Source organism: Quercus suber, unplaced genomic scaffold, assembly GCF_002906115.3.
Source record: "Quercus suber isolate HL8 unplaced genomic scaffold, Cork oak 2.0 scaffold_748, whole genome shotgun sequence".
NCBI lineage: Eukaryota > Viridiplantae > Streptophyta > Magnoliopsida > Fagales > Fagaceae > Quercus > Quercus suber.
Window position 1 is genome coordinate 118238 of NW_027070184.1, and position 17403 is coordinate 135640.

Below are 17403 nucleotides of genomic sequence, written 5' to 3' on the forward strand. Positions count from 1 at the left end.
GAGAGAAGTTTGAAAACTTGTACAAATATTACAAGAAAACAAAGGAAGGCAAGGCTGGAAGACAAGATGGTAAGCACTACAGGTTCTTCCGCCAACTCGAAGCTCTCTATGGAGAAACCAGCAATACAAACTCAGTCCCAGAAAGCCATTTTGCGGGACACAGTCTTCGATTTCATACCATAAGGCCAGAATATAACTCAAGCAAATCAAGATGGCTTTCAATCTCAAAAGCATTGTGATAGTCCTAGCCTATCTAATTCCTCTGAGTATGGTACTTCTTCCTCCAATGACAATGATCTCAGCCCCGCGGGGGCGATGGCGGAGAATAACTCGGGGGAGAAGAGGAGGAAAAGAAGAGGACGAAGCTGGAAGGGAAAGATAAAGGACTTCATTGATTCCCAAATGAGAAATTTGATAGAGAAACAAGAGGCATGGTTGGAGAAGCTGATGAATACCCTTGAACAGAAAGAACAAGAGAGGATGTTAAAAGAAGAAGAATGGAGGAAAGAAGAGGCAGCGAGGATAGAAAGGGAGCACAAGTTTTGGGCTAAAGAGAGATCTTGGATTGAAGCTAGAGATGTAGCTTTGATGGAGGCATTGCAGAAGCTAACAGGAAGTGAAGTAAAAGCTTCATCTTCTGAGGCTCTAATGGCTGCTGAAATTCAAAACCAAAGTGAAAACCTGAATGAGGATGGAAGTGAAATACTAAATAATAATGGGAAAGGTGAAAGCTGGCCTGAGTCTGAGATTATGAGGCTAATGCAATTCAGAAATGGAATGGAATTTAGGTTCAGGCAAAGTGTATGTTCAGATGAGGCTTTGTGGGAAGAAATAGCAGGAAAGATGGCTTGTTTGGGATATGATAGGAGTGCTTTAATGTATAAAGACAAATGGGAACGCAGTAATAATTGTTGGAGAAGAAGCAAGGAGGGTTACAAGAAGCGCAAAGAGAATTCAAGAAGCTGTGGCTACTTTCAGAATAATGAGTCTTCCCTATACAATCAGGGCGGGGCTTATTGTGAAATGAATGAACAAGAGCCAGAGACTGTGAGACTACAAGGGAATAATGATGGTTCTTCCCTTTCTAATTCCAATGCTGGGAATTCTGTGCATGAGAGTTGCTTTCCCTTCTTGATGGCTGATGGGGAAAACTTGTGGGAAAATTATGGTTTGAAACTCAACGAAGGCAATCACAACCAGTAAGTTAAAAAAAAAAAAGGCACATAGAGTTTGTTAAGTTGTTCTAATTATCTGGATTGGGAAGAAACTTTGAAGGACGGGCAGAGGTACGTAGTTGAATTGTTAAGAGGTAAGAGGTTTGAAAATGCCTCTGGTACAATGGACTTACATTGTGTAAGAGGTAGCTGACTGAAGATTTATGTATATTAGGACTTAGAAGCTGCACATTTAAGAATAAAATAATGGGGTTTGTGTATTATCAGTGTAATGTGGAAAGGAGGAAGCAATTAATATTTTGCTCAAATTATCGGTGAGCTCTCTCTCCTCGGATTCTTTCTCTCTCTGATCTGATGGGTTTTGGGGTTTTTATTTTTTTAATTTGGATTTTAGGTGGTTGTTGGGGGTGGATTTGGTTGCTTAAGCGTCGATATATAAATCGAGTTTCCAAGATTCGATTTCCAGGTGGACAAACTGCCACCTCACCATGGAACTCGATTTATAGGCCCAAAATTGAGTCTCTTAGATTCGAGATGCTAGTAAAAAATATAGTTTGGCAACTGGGTCTACTAACTATGTAGTTAGGAAATTATGGCCATTTGGCCATTTTCGCTGGGAAATTATGGAGCTTTCCTTATGGATAATCTTCCACGTGTAAAATCTCTAGTACAAAAATTGGCTCTCAACCTTCAAGTTCCTGTGTCATGCAAAATCCGTTTATTCCCAGATTTGCAAGTTACAATCAACTATGCTAAGATGCTAGAGGAAGCAGGTTGCTCTCTTTTAGCTGTCCATGGCCGAACAAGAGATGAGAAAGATGGGGAAAAAATTCGGGCTGACTGGAATGCTATCAGAGCTGTGAAAGATGCACTCAGAATCCTAGTCCTTGCAAATGGGAACATTTGCCACATCGATGATGTTCAGAATTGTTTGGAAGAGACCAGTGCTGAAGGGGTGCTTTCTGCTGAGTCTCTCCTTGAGAATCCAGCTCTTTTCGCTGGTTATCGAACTGGTGAATGGGTATTGGACAGTGAAGGAAGCGATAAAGTGGGAAAACTGGACCAGACAGATCTACTGGTGGAATATTTGAAGCTTTGTGAAAGATACCCTGTGCCATGGAGAATGATTCGTGCTCATGTGCACAGGATGTTAGGATACTGGTTCAGGTTGCATCCACATGTGAGAGAGGATTTCAATGCCCAATCCAAACTGACCTTTGAATTTCTTTATAACATGGTTGACCGGCTTAGGGAGCTTGGCACAAAAATGCCACTTTATACAAAGGATTCTCACGAAGATAGAGTTCTGGCGAATGGATTAGCAACCGGAAATGTATGATGCGAGTTACTAGGTTGAAGGTCCCCAAATTTTGGACTCATTGCAAAATGGTAACCATCAATCTGGTTCATTGTTAATTTTATGATTTTTGTCATTATTTTTTCACATAAAAAGTTTACAATTGTTGGTGTCTTGATTATTGCTGCAATGCTGATGCTGAGGAATTCCGAAAGTATACTAGCATAGAAAATGCTTCCTAATTCTAGGTCTTCTTCTTTTTAGGGTAGAGTTATTGTATCGTGACTGAGGTCATCCATGTTGTATCAAATTCCCTTCACTGGGAAAATAAAATTTTTTGCAGATTTAATGATTTTGAAGCATTCATCTTTTCCAAGTGCAAAAAAGACTTGTACTTAATTTAGGTTCAGTATTCGTATGATGAACTTTTTAATTGTAACTGTTAAGTTTCTTGGTTCATTTGTAATTTTATTTTTCCAACATTTAGAAATGGTTTGTTTGTAATTGCAGTTTGTAACTACGATATTTGAAGAACTTTTTAATACCATTAGGTTCCCATTGAATGCTGGAGACTTTTTTTTTTTAATAAAAGGGAAGTCAGGTCTAGGAAAATAAAGAACAAGAGAATGTTGTTATTCTTTCCTTGTACTAGCGCAAGCAATTGATACTTTTTTTAAAAAAATATATTATTATTCTCATATTATTATTATTAGTTTGCTTACAATAAGTGGAGCAGAGGGCATTCAAACCCAAATTCTGCCACTAAGCTATACAATGAATTGGCAATTGATACTCCATTTTAATTTCTAAGAAAGCCTAAAAGGAGGATTGTAATGACCAGCAGTTTATAGTTATTCTGCACAACTACAAGAAAACTGAAATAATTTTCTTAAATCCCAATAGGACGTTAAGACAAAGGTTCCAGATGACAAATACTCTTCACAAAATACAACTTGCAGTTTATTTTTCTCCCACTCTCTCCAGATGAACGCAATCACAGCAATAACACCGGAACATTCATCTCATCATCTCAGCTCCTAACCGAAATTGGTTAGGACCTTGCTGACCAAATGCTCCCCATATACAGCTCTTTCGAACTTCTTAGCTCTACCTGACCTCTGTATACAAGTTTCCAAAGGCTCCACTGCTGTATCGAAGTTTGTCTGTTCATGCAACAAAAGAATGTGGGGGAGGACAATTCAAGAAGGACTAAATCAAGAAATTGGCAAATGACGAAACACTGACCTCATAGAAATATGCTACACAAACCCGATATGTTGGGGACTTGTTGATAACGCGGTGCAAGGTTGAGTCATACAAACCATTGGAGTAAATCTGCACTCTTACAGTTTTTGTTAGAAATTTCAACTCCAAAGGACATATAGAGATTGGGGACAATTAATTTACAAGCAATATACCTTTAGCATGTCACCAATGTTGCATACAAATGTTCCAGAAATTGGAGGAGCTGATATCCATTCACCAGACAGGTTTCTTACCTAAAACAACATAACCAATTAATGTGGCGAAACTAAAGCAGCAGTAGGATTTAATACAGGATGGCTCACAAGGTTATATGATAAACATTGTATTAGCAGCTATAGGCTTCATAATATCAGAGAGAGGCTGGGCATTCAGAAAACAAAAGAAAGCAAATCTAAATCTATAAAGCCACATACTTGACATACAACCAACTACAGCACACACTCGTTTGATTATATCTCCAAAATCAAAATAAGCCTCCTAATAAAAATGACTAAATGATAGTACCTGTAGTGCAGTTATATCATCATCCTGATTAACCAACGTCAACAAACCTATGCAAAATTTTTAAATGAATGAGATTGATAAACAAGATTTTCAGGTCCTTGATCATCTGTAGGATGAGAAACTTACCATAGTCAGTGTGAGCTCCACTGGATTTATTCGAATGGAATACAGGAACAAAAGAAAACAAGAAAGAAAATAACGTCATTTTCATAAAATCCAATAATAAAGGGTTATGTGCAAGCACCAACAGCAGACGTATTTGCATTACCATCCAATGTCATTTGTTGGGCCTGGACCATCTGCTGTTGGTACAACTGGGTAACCTATAATACGCATCACCCAAAATGCATCTCCAGCTCTTCCACCTTCAAATTCTTCTGGCGACCCAGTCAATGCTAAAGAAATTCCCCGCATAATTTTTCTTGAAAGGTCTGAAAGTCCCAGAAATTTAAATTTGTAAGTAGAAAGTGTACAAAACCATAAGATGAAAAAGGAAAGAGTGTCTTGGAAAACATGCCTGTGCAGAGTCTGATATATACATCCATTAGTTCTTTGAAGTTTTGAGGATTGCATGGCCTGCATAAAGGACCATAAGATGATATAAAAGTCAAACAAGAAATTCAGAAGTATTATGAACACCATCAATCATTGAGTTAATAAACTATTGTTTCAAAAAGAGAATTAGCATCAAGATGCTAGACCTATAATAAAACTTCAGAATCAGCAACCAGATGATTGATTAGGATACATTTTAATGCCCAAGAAATAAGCAAGTCAAATAACATTGCACAACACAATACAGATGAACTAAGTAACCCCAAATGAAGAAAAAGGGTAAGCAATTGAGAGGTTGGAAAACAATGGAACAGAAACAGTTGTCATAGGTAGTTGTAGTTTAAACTCTATGCCTTGATTAGATATTTTAAATATCAAGAAAGGGACAAAAGTAAAACACTGTTCAATGGCTGATTAATAACAAATAGCCCGAGCTAATTCTTGTTTAAGCCATGATGGTTGTGAAGTTTTAACCCATCAATCTCAATGACATGGAAATAATCCTTTACTAGGTAAATGATGTACAACAATAAAATCCTGATACGCTGATGTACAATACGTTCTGCTGTGTAAAAATTGGGAATATAGGAGTTTGGTTGAGAAACCATAATCTTCACATACCATTGGTTATATCCTTCCATAGTTTTGCCAAGCGATCCATACATCCCTTCCTTTACTTCTCTATAGCACTGTTATTGGTGAGACAAATTGATATTATTAATAGTAAGAATAAGAAAAGAGCAGCAGCAGCAAAGATGATAAATTCCGTACTATAGATGAGCATCTAACTACTATATGGTACTGAACAATAACACAGTGTTATGCAAATGGCTAAAAAAAGTAACATCTTAGCCATTCAACCAAAAAACCATTGACTCCAAGGTAAGCAGCTTGCAAGATTGATGCAGTTGCTCCAATTACTCAGCAAGCATGCAACATCAATGTACCTTCATAAATTATAATTGGCTGTTTACCATGTTGAAAGGCAACAATAAGATATGATCATGTAAGGAACCACCATGCTCTTAGTTGAAGCCCCCAGAAAACATTTAATTGAATTTAAAGGTTTCCAGTGCTCCATTTAGGACTTAGCTCATTGCTAATGGAAGGGATAATTTATGTGATCAGGCATCCATACCAGAACTTTCTCATTTATAGGAGCACACCTATGACATGCATAATAGTACTTTCTAAACCAACGTGTATAGAATGGCAGATGAAATGATTCCACCAAATCGGTGTTTTCATATATCCAAAAGCTTCCACCATGGACATATCATAATTATAGCAAATGATGTCTACAAAAACCTCTATAATTTGTAAAGCATTTAGCAAAACCTACATCAATAGCCTCATGCATGTCAGGTATGCCTTTGGTTATATTTTCTCCAACTCTCTGGTATCCTCTGCATTCAAAATATACTTGCAGTTAATATGAAGTCTACGGGCCCTAGTCATTATCATAAAATAAAGTTGATGCTCATTTACAATACACATATATGTAGAATGTAATTCCATGAAATAAACCTGAATCCAGCCTCCGCTGTCATCTTGATTTTGATTTTTTCTTCATATGGAAGATCAAAAAATTTGTGAGCCACAGTTTTTACCTCTTTGAGGAGGGAAGCAGGAATACCGTGGCCTTTCTGAACAAACATGAGCATCATCATATTCAAAATTCAGAGACAAGTTTAGAAAATAAAAGAAAATAACACTACGAAAACAAAATTGCAATTTTGATTAAGAGAACAGAGGAAAGATGATAAACTCCACCAAATTCTCTCTCTTAAAAACAGTGCATAATATATGAAAATATGAAATACTGATATGGGAGACGCAAGAAAATTATTATTTAGTATTATTTATGTTTGCAATTCAATTGTATTTTTATGTTTTTAGGTCCTAGTAGTTTATTAGGCTATTAGTATTTTAATTTGAAAGCAAGGTTATTTTTGTAATAAGACAACTAGAGTTTCTTAGCCAATTAGAATTAGGGTTTAGCAATCCTTTATAAGCAACCTATTGTACTCCTTGAGGAGATAGTTGATATTTTGATGAATAAAAAAATGGCCATTTGGTCTCTTTTGGTCTGGTGTTGACTCCAGGCCTATACATTATTGCATAGCTAATTTCTTTTCACCTCTCCACTGTTAGTTATAGAATTCCAGCAAGTGAGGAACTTTGTTTCTTACCCTCTTCAAGATAAGCAGAACAGCTACCAAGTGCCTCTTGTACAAATGTTAGATCCAAGTTATGCCTAATCTTTATCCCACCAATTTTTATCAGATGATAATTTAGAATAATTATTTACCATAATAAAAATTTAGAATATATGATTTCAGTCTTTCACACACACCCTTTTTTGGTTTTAAAGAAAAGGAGTCAAGATGGTATGAAATCTTGTTTTTTCAAAGAATACAAGTTCGCCACTCCCACCTGTTAGTTTCCAATATTACCAGGCGCCATATAAAGAATGACAGGAACTATTATCATACATCTATCTGTAAGACCACAGTAATATTAGAAAACCCAGATTAAAATTCGTCATAGATTTGTATAAGAATCTTGACACTTATATCCAAAACTGATAGTGGCATAAATCTCATGACTTTACCTACTTTAGCAATGGACAATCACATTATGCATTCACAAACAATTACCAGTCAGAATTTCTATAGTATGCAAAAAAAACATATTCAGGTTTTCAGGTGAAACAACTGCTCACAATAATATATATATTCAGTGTCACTAAAAAGTACACCCCACCAAAAACATAAAATCAAAAGTTTAATCCTTTAACCATTGTTTTCGGCACTTGGGTCTTAAACAAATTATAGAATTCGCAACACATGAATAGAAAATAGTAACTCATACCACATAGAAGAATCCCGCCTCTCTACAAGCTTGGTCTAGCTGTCTAACAACTTCGGACACACCCGGATCCTCGGCCATTTTTGGATCATCACCCTTGGCCAACAGAGCACTTATATCTGCACCACAAAGATAACAAGGAGAACCGGACCAAATATCAATCTTCATATAAACCTTAACACAAGCACTCAATGGGTATTGAACAGAGGCATTTAATTCATGAAACTTCTTTAATTGCTTACAAATCCGGAACCTATTAATTTGTCTTTAAAATGGAAAGAGAGTTCATTTATGAAATTAAGCTTTGAAAGGCAGAGACAAAACTTGGTCTGGGATGAATAAAGATGTTTAAATTAAAACAAACAATACGAGGTGGAGGTAGATTGGGAGTACCGATTATGGGGATGGACTTGAAGTCGGTGGCCATGGTGCTGCCAATTTCAACTACCTCTTTGTGCTCTGCTCTGTCTTTCTCTGAAGTAGGCAAAGCTTACCGAACGATCAAAATCCGGATTTGTTAATGCATACTTTATATTTTTATATTGGACTGATGATGCGGATTATTTTTAGTACAGCTTCTGTTTTTCCTTCTTTGGAATGCTCCTAGATAAGAATATGAATACCCATCGGGTTTCTTTTTTTAAAATAAAACCGCACCAACTGACCAACATGTACAATTATTGATCGTCACATCCGTCCCAAATTACGAAATGATACGGATACTTATCCCCACACTCAAATTTACAAATGCGTGTCAATTTTTTTATTAGATTTCAACATTATTATATATGAATTTTAATTAATTTAATTAGTAAAGTTTTTTATGGTTGTATAAGAGATTTGGGGATCAATCTCCTTTTACACCAAATACCAAAAATTGATACGTGTCTTAGTCTGATAATGAAAAATTATTATCAAGAGGGATGTCATACGATGAAACTCTCTTTAAAAAAAAAATACACTTTTACATGGTCTACCACATGTACTTGAAAAAAATATGAAATCATGGGTTCTTGTTAACTCAACTGGTAAAATCTCTTATGACTGAGTAAGAGATCTGAAGTTCAATATTCGCTTACACTAAAAAACCAATTGGTGTCTTGGTTTGATGATAAAGAGATATTATCAAGAGCAGATGCTATAAGTTAAAACTATCTAAAAAAAAAAAAAATCTAATTAAGAGTTGATACATAAGCATGGTGAAAATTTGGGTGCGACAATGAGTGTGTTCCTAGCATTTCTCTCCCAAATTATTGAGTTATGCCAAAATGATGTCATCTTTGAAAAATTAATAAATAAATTTCCTAACCTTTCGTTTACTTTATTTAAACAAACAATACAATTCTTTCACTATTGGATTAATGATATCTTTTTTATATATTAAAAATTTATAAATTTTTAACCAGAAGACAATATTAAACAATATTCTTTGAAAAAGTTGAATTTTTTAAACAAATCTCACAATATGGGACGAATTAACCATCTCTCTCTTTACCGAAACAAATGTGACACCTTTGAGGTAAATTTCTCTCTCTTTATTCAGTTTTCTTCTCTTTTTTGTGGATTTATTAATGTTTTTGACACTTTTGAGGTGAATTTCTTTTTTTCTTTTTTCCTTATAGATTTACTTAATTTGAGTTGATACATTTTAATACTTTGATTCCCTATTATGGGCATCTCTCATGAATTTGGTTTGAATTTAGTTTATTCATAAATACATACATACATACATACTACATATATATATATATATATATAAAGTTTTGGTTATAAGATGAATTTGAGTTAATTTATGTCATAACACACTAGTGACTAGACTTGCTATAGATTTGAATTTGAATGTGTTTATCAATTATTTGAGTAATTAATTATGAGAAACTCTATATCTTGTTGCTTTAATCTCATTTTCATTTTGGTTTGCTATAAAATTTTGAGATTCCTTTTGTATGTATCATTGTATTGGATATTAGGGTTTAGGGAGAGAGTTTGGATTTTGATGTGAACTTTTTTTTTTTTTGCTTTAAACTGTGTTATTGTTGGGTTTTGGGTTCTAAAAGTTTTTTTTTTTTTCTCCCTTGATTTATAAATTCTTAGATAAGTAATATGTTTTGTTGGAATAGGGTGAGAAAGTTTGTTTAGGGATAATTATCAACTTCTATTGTACTTTGATGATGCACAAAATTTTGTAAGTAAATATTGATTGGAAATGAATATTTTCTCTACCTTTTGAATTTTTGGGAAAAGTTTGTTTTGTTTTTCATATATATATATATATATATATATTAGTTTTAACTTTAAAGAAAAATTTCCTGCACGAATAAAATAAGGAATTTTTGTTATGACCTCATAGCAGTTTATAGTGTCAAAGAGTTCAAAGATAAAAGAGAAAGCAAGTTCTACTTCTGCATCACATAAACGACAGAAGAAACAGTAGTAGTGTGTTACCGTTAGTCTCATTGATAAGCTACATAGTTTGTAACTTTTATTCAATCATAATGTAAAATCCGTTGATACAAAAAGGTTCCAGATGTCAACTCTCCACAAAAATATTATTACATTTTATTTTTCTCCCACTCTCTCAGATGATTGCAAACACTGCAACATTTATTTCACAATCTCTCGAAATTTCTAATGTTCTAAGTGAATCTTGCACAAAGCAATGACACTGGAACATCATATCTCACCATCTGAAAATTTCCATTATTCTAAGTGGGTCTTATTACTTCAACTTGAGAGTACAAAGCAACAATGACATTAAAAGTGTCAAATTAGCAGCTCAGGAATGAAATTGTTTAGGACCTTCTTGACCAAATGCTCTCCGTATACAGCTCTTTCGGAGTTCCTAGCAAAACCTGTCCTCTGAATACAAGTTTCCAAAGGCTCTACTGTTGTATCAAAGCTTGTCTGTTCATGCAACAAATAGCATGTGAGAAGGACAATTCCATGACTAATACAGATGGCAAATGAAGAAACACAGTAACACACAGACCTCATAGAAATATGCTATGCAAACCCGAAATCTTGGAGAATTGTTGATAACACGGTGCAAGGTTGATTCGTACAGACCATTGGCATAAATCTGCACTTTTACAATTTTTCTTAGAGATTCCAACTCTCAAGGACATAAGAGATTGGGGACAGTTAATTTACAAGCCATATACCTTTAGCATGTCACCAATGTTGCACACAAATGTTCCAGGAATTGGAGGAGCTGATATCCATTCGCCAGACAGGTTTCTAATCTAAAACAGCTTAACCAATTAATGTGGCGGATTCTAAAGCAGCAAGTAGGGAAAATGAACCAGGAATGACAGAAAAACTCCCATAATAATTTAGAAGGTACTACTTTTGGCTTGCAAATTAGAAAAATGCTCTTTGAACCGTAATATGTTAAAAGTTTGGTGTGAAATGTTTTACAAGTTTTTGTACCGTGTTTTTTGGACAACAGAAAATATTTCACTGTTAACCAAATTTTAAAACGAAACAAATACTTGAAAATGCTTTCGGAAAACATTTTACAACGAAAAAAACGGAGCATAAAGAAAGCAAATTTACATCTAAATCGAAAAAGCCACATACATGACATGCAACCAACTATAGCACACACTTGTTTGATTGTATCTCCAACATCAAAATGTAATAAAAATGACTAAATGATTGTACCTGTAGAGCAGTTACCTCATCATCTTGATTAATCAACGTTAACAAACCTATGCAACATTTTAAATGAATAAGATTGATAAACAAGATTTTCAGGGCCTTTGATCATCTGAAGGATGAGAAACTTACCATAGTCAGTGTGAGCTCCACTGGATTTATTTGAATGGAAGATAGGGACAAAAGAAAACAAGAAAGAAAATAAGATCATTTTCTTAAAATCAAATAAATGTGCAAGCACCAACAGCAGCAATATTGCATTACCATCCAATTTCATCTGTTGGGTCCGGACCATCTGGTGTTGGTGCACCTGGGTAACCTATAATACGCATCACCCAAAATGGATCTCCAGCTCTTTCACCTTCAAATTCTTTCGGTGACCCAGTCAATGCTAAAGAAATTCCCGCATAATATTTCTTGAAAGGTCTGAAACTCCCACAGAAATTTAAAGTTGTAAGTAGAAAATGTACAAAATCATAAGATGAGAAAGGAAAGAGTAGTCTGGGAATGCATACCTGTGCAGAGTCTGATATATTCATCCATTAGTTCCTTGAAATTTTGAGGATTACTTGGCCTGCATAATGACCATAAGATGATAAAAAAGTCGAACAAGAGGTATCAGGAACACCATCAACCATTGAGTTAATAAACTATAAATTCAGCAAGAGAACCAGCTTCAAGTTCCTAGACCTATGTTAAAACTTCAGAATCAGCAACTAGATGATTGAATAGGATGCATTTTAATGCCCAAGAAAAATAAGCTAGTCAAATAACATTTTGCAACACAGTTCAGATGAATTGTGGAACACAAACAAAAAAGGTAAGCAATTAAGAGGTTGGGAAATAATGGAACAGAAACAGTTCATAGGTAGTTGTAGTTTAAACTCTACGCATCGTTGGCTATTCTAATGATCTAGAAAAGAAAAAGAAAAAAAAGCAAAACACTGTTCAATGGCTGATTAATAGCAAATCGCCCGAGCTAATTCTTGTTTAAGTCATGATTAAGTTTTATCCCATCAATCTCGATGATATGTTAATAAATCCTTATATATACAATACTTTCTGCTATAGAAAGATTGGAGTACAGAAGTTTGGTTGAGAAACCTTAATTTCCACATATCAGTGGTTAATTCCTTCCAAAGTTTTGCCAAGGTCTCCATACATCCCTTCCTTCACTTCTCTATAGTACTGTTATTGGTGAGGCAAACTCATTATTAATAGTAATAATAAGAAAAGAGCAGCAGCATCAAGCCATCAAAGATGACAAGTTCCATACTATAGACAAGTATCTATGCTTATCTTCTATCTACTACATCGAAGTGAATAATAGTACACAAGGTAAGAAGCTTGCAAGATTGATGCAGCTGCTCCAATTTCTCAGCTAGCAGCCAAGCACAGAACATCAATGTGCCTTCATAAATTATGATTGAATGGAAACAATAAGATATGATCATGTAAGGAACCTGCACGCTCTTAGTTGAAGCCCCCAGAATAAATTTAAAGGTTTTCAGTGCTTCATTTACGTTTTAGTTCATTGCTAATGGCACGGAAAATTTATGTGATCAGGCATGGACATATCACATCGGTATTTTCATATATGCAACAGCTTCCTTCCACCATGGACATATCATGATTATAGCAAATGATGTCTACAAAAACACGTATAATGTGTAAAGCATATAGCAAAACCTACATCAATAGCTTCATGCATGTCAGGTATGCCTTTAGTTACATTTTCTCTAATTCTCTGGTATCCTCTGCATTCAAAAAAATACTCGCAGTCAATATGAATTCTACGGACCCTAGTCATTATTACAAAATAAAATTGATGCTCATTTACAATACACATATATGTAGGATGTTATCCCATGAAGCAAACCTGTATCCCGCCACCAGAGAAATCTTGATTTTGATTTTCTCTTCATTTGGAAGATCAAAAAAATTGTGAGCCACACTTTTTACCTCTTTGAGGAGGGAATCAGGAATACCGTGGCCTTTCTGAACAACCATAAGCATCATCATATTCAGAAATTTAGTAATAAATTTTTAGTAGAGAAGAAAAATAACACTGCAAAGATAGAATTACAATTTTGATTAAGACAACAGAGGAAAGATGATAAAGTCCACTAAATTCTCTCTCTTAAAAACAATGCAGAATATATGAAAATCTGAAACACATTCCTGCATAGCTAAGCTAATTGCGTGCTTTTCACCTTTCTACAGTTATAGGCTTTCAATAAGTGATCAACTTTGTTTCGAGATGAGTGGAGGAAAAAGCCTAGGATGAAATTTTTTTTCACAACTACTTGCCACAAGGCCCACAACTGTAACGTGATAGAGTGTCTAATCCTTATTCCCCCAATTTTCATCAGATTATAATTTAGAATACTTACTTACCAAATAAAAAATTTACTAATTTAGAATATAAGATTTCAAACACACCATTAGTTGGTAACTGGTATCCAAGAAAAGGAGACAAGATAGTATGGAATCTTGTAACACGCAACGTTTAACCCAGAATTTTCTAATAATACAAGTTCCCTAGTCCCTACCCTCTCACCCGTCAGTTTCCCATATTTCCAGCCGCCATTTAAAGAATGACAGGAACTGTATTAATTGATACATCTAGCTTTAAGACCACAACAATATTACTAAACCTGGATTTGAAAAACTTCATGAGATTATATCCAAAAATTTATATATATATATATATATATTCAGGTTGTCAGGTGAAACAAATGCTCACGATAATTTATTAATATGTCTTCAGTGTCACTAAAAAGTACGGCCCACCAAAAACACAATCAAAAGTGCCACTCTTTTTAACATATTAGAATATATACTCGTACCACATAGAAGAATCCCGCCTCTCTACAAGCTTGGTCTATCTGTCTAACAACTTCAGACACACCTGAATCCTGGGCCATTTTTGGATCATCACACTTGGCCAACAGAGCACTTATATCTGCATCACAAAGATAACAAAAAAAACCAGACCAAATATTAATGGGAAAAACCTGTTGCACTGTCGTGCTCGGAAGTGTTCCACGTTTTAAGGGAATGTTTGGTACAATACAATGATTATTACAATGTAATAAGAATCGGTACTACAAGGACTATGGGAAGCTGGCAACACATGAAACATGAATGAAAATGAAATGCTTTACAGAATGATGAGGAGTGAATAACATCATATTTTGGTCAAAGTTCCAAAAATACCAATTTTTATAAAATTATATATTTTACACTTTTTACGAGTTTTGCTCAATCAAGTATAATTTGAAACAAATATTATATAATTTATATATATATATATATATATTATGAGTTTTGCAGCATTCTATAGTGGATACCAGTGGCTTCTTTGCCTTATAATGTTACTGTACAACATTGAATAAAAAAAATAAAAAAAGAAGAGAAAAAATCAGAAGGTAAGTGCGGTAGAGATAGAATAATACCGGTATAAAAAAAAAAAAAAAATGGAGATGATATACGTTGTTCACGCTCTACAGTCTAGAGAGACAGAGAGAGACTTGGGCTTTTTGGAATCTTCAATTTAATATATTGTTACGTAGGTTGGAATAACTATTGTTAGTACCTAGGCATGCTTGGAACGTCTTAGGCATATATGCAACCACCTAGACCGTCCTCGGACAGTTTTTGCAACGTCCTATAGGCATGCATGACAATGTTCTAGGCATGCTTGGAAACGTACTCAGACGGTGTCTTAAGAGTCCCACATCGAAGGAAAACTCTTCCACTTGCTGCCTTATAAGCTTTGAAGTGAAAGAAGTAGTGTACCATTACTTTATAATTATTCGAATAACTAAACTAATGGTACACTACTTCCTTCGCTTCAAAGTTTATAAGAGCATTCACGTCAGCATGTGTATTTTACACATTCATTTTTACACTAAAAACCTACTTTTTCTATTTTACACATTTATTTTTACAAAATACTCACATCAATTCATCTATTTTACAAGATATTTCAATAAAATATTCATTATACTCTATTTTTTTATTATTTCTTTCCAACTACCTCTCTTAAATACGTGCTCTCTCTCTCTCTACTCATTTTTTGATTTCTCTCTCTCTCTCTCTCTCTCTCTCTCTCTCTCTCTCTCTCTCTCTCTCTCTCTCTCTCCTCTCTCTCTCTTCTCTCTCTCTCTACACCCATCTCTCTGGCCTTCCTCTTCCAAATCACAAAACCCATCCGCATCCGCATCTGATCCACCGCTCCGATCCACCAAACGCCACAGCTCCGAACCGCCGCTCCGATTCACCATCAAATCTCAGTCGATCTCGAGCTCCGATCCACCACGCTGAAACTAAACTCTGATCCATGCTCCGATCCAATCTCCCAGCTAATCTACGCCACCAAACGCCGCAGCTTCGAACCACCGCTCCGATCCACCACCAAATCTTAGCCGATCTCCGAGCTTCGATCCACCATGCTGAAACCGATCTCCGATCTACGCTCCGATCCAATCTCCCAGCTGATTTACGCCACCAAATGCCACAGCTCCGAACCACCGCTCCGATCCACCACCAAATCTTAGCCGATCTCCGAGCTTCGATCCACCACGCTGAAACCGATCTCCGATCCACGCTCCGATCCAATCTCCCAGCTGATCTACGCCACCAAACACCACAGCTCCAAACCACCGCTCCGATCCACCACCAAATCTCAGCCGATCTCCAATCTCCGTGTTTATGTATCTCTGTGTTTTTTTTTTTTTTTTTTTAAGCAAGTATATCTCTGTTGATTTGTCTATGTGGATGTGTTTGTGTGTGGATGTGATTGTGTGCATCTTAGGAAAAAGAAGAAGATGAGAAGTTAGTTTACTGAGTTTGTTGAGTTAGAGAAGAGAGAGAAAAAAAACGAGCGAACGGAAATTAATAAAATAATCTTTACACGAGCTATAGTAACCGTGTATATTTACACGGTTACTGTAGCTCGTGTAAAGAAATACACATTTTTACACAATTTTAGAAGAACTGATGGAGAGCATTTTTGAGCAAAAATGTGTAAAAACTGTGTTTTACATGATTTTAAAGGCACTGATGTGAATGCTCTAAGGCAGCAAGTGGGGGGGTTTTCCTTCGATGTGGGACTCATAGGACACTGTCCGAGGACATTTCCAAGCATGCCTAGGACGTTGCAAAAACCGTCCGAAAAAGGCCTAGGTGGTTGCATGCATGCCTAGGATGTTCCGAGCATGCCTAGGTACCCACAACTATTTTTTTTAGGAATAACTATATATTTTATCAGCATTATGTCCTTTTAATAAAAAAATAAAAAGTATTATATGTCTCTTTTAATAAGGATTTTTTTAAAAATAATCATTCTTTAAAAATAATTATTTCTTATAAAAAAAAAGACAACCAATTAATTGAATGCTTGTTTCCAAGGACCAATTATTCCATTATATGGTATATTAATCAAAAAGTCTATTCTCAACACAGTAAAGCTCCATTCGAACAATTATTTTTTTAATAAGTTATACATGGACTTGATGGATCTTAGACCTAAGATTCGGGGTGTACATCAAATCCACCAATTCGACACCTAGGGTTGGTTTTCATGGGTTGAGTTGGATTAGAATTTTATTTTGAGCATTGTATTGAATCACGGTGGGTTTGGGTTGGTAGTTTTTTCAACCAACTTAACAAACCCGACCCATCATGTATGTAAATTTATTTTATTACTTTTATTTTAATTTTTTAGTTTAATTAATTTTTGTATTTTGAAACTTATAAGGGAGGAGATACTACTTCAGTTAGATCTCATTAGCATTATTATTATTTTTTATTAAAAAAATGGTAGAATAGAAAAGGGGGACAATAGAAATATTTTATTTTCCATCATATGTGTTTGGTATTTAGGATGGAAATTGAAAGAGTAGAAAATAAATATAAATTTCCTTTATTTGGTTAGAAGAAAAATGGGTGGGTGAAAAGGATGTTTATATATGTAGGGTCAGTTTTTGTAGTCTAAGCCCAAAAGAGATTGGTTATAGGCCCAACGAACCCAGAACAATGAATTTGTAGAGAGTGGGTTGAAGGTTTAGGCCC

General features: G+C 35.1%; 3 protein-coding genes and 1 pseudogene across 3 annotated transcripts in view; 2 read left to right on the forward strand and 2 right to left on the reverse strand.

Moving 5' to 3' along the window:
* LOC111995750 (trihelix transcription factor PTL-like) overlaps window positions 1-1238 on the forward strand; it is a 2725-nt gene extending 1487 nt beyond the window's left edge. Inside the window, 2 exon segments of the mRNA XM_065766815.1 lie at window positions 4-182; window positions 184-1238. Coding sequence (XP_065622887.1) covers window positions 4-182; window positions 184-1203 — 1199 coding nt within the window. The 3' untranslated portion in view covers window positions 1204-1238.
* Window positions 1239-1601: 363 nt separating this feature from the next.
* Window positions 1602-2834, forward strand: LOC111995751 (uncharacterized). Its single transcript, XM_024027680.2, has one exon. It carries the CDS (start codon window positions 1768-1770, stop codon window positions 2512-2514), a length of 747 nt encoding a protein of 248 aa, XP_023883448.2. The 5' UTR covers window positions 1602-1767; the 3' UTR covers window positions 2515-2834.
* A 503-nt stretch (window positions 2835-3337) lies between these two features.
* Window positions 3338-8274, reverse strand: LOC111995787 (probable 2-oxoglutarate-dependent dioxygenase At3g50210). The gene is made up of 12 exons (XM_024027721.2): window positions 8062-8274; window positions 7672-7787; window positions 6325-6443; window positions 6140-6203; window positions 5419-5486; window positions 4760-4818; window positions 4511-4673; window positions 4369-4388; window positions 4243-4289; window positions 3891-3971; window positions 3718-3807; window positions 3338-3635 (listed from the first exon to the last, which is right to left on the reverse strand). The coding sequence occupies exons 1-12, from the start codon at window positions 8093-8095 to the stop codon at window positions 3510-3512; spliced, it is 987 nt and encodes a 328-aa protein (XP_023883489.1). The 5' UTR covers window positions 8096-8274; the 3' UTR covers window positions 3338-3509.
* A 1850-nt stretch (window positions 8275-10124) lies between these two features.
* LOC111995762 (probable 2-oxoglutarate-dependent dioxygenase At3g50210) lies at window positions 10125-13647 on the reverse strand (annotated as a pseudogene).
* Between the last annotated feature and the right edge of the window lie 3756 nt (window positions 13648-17403).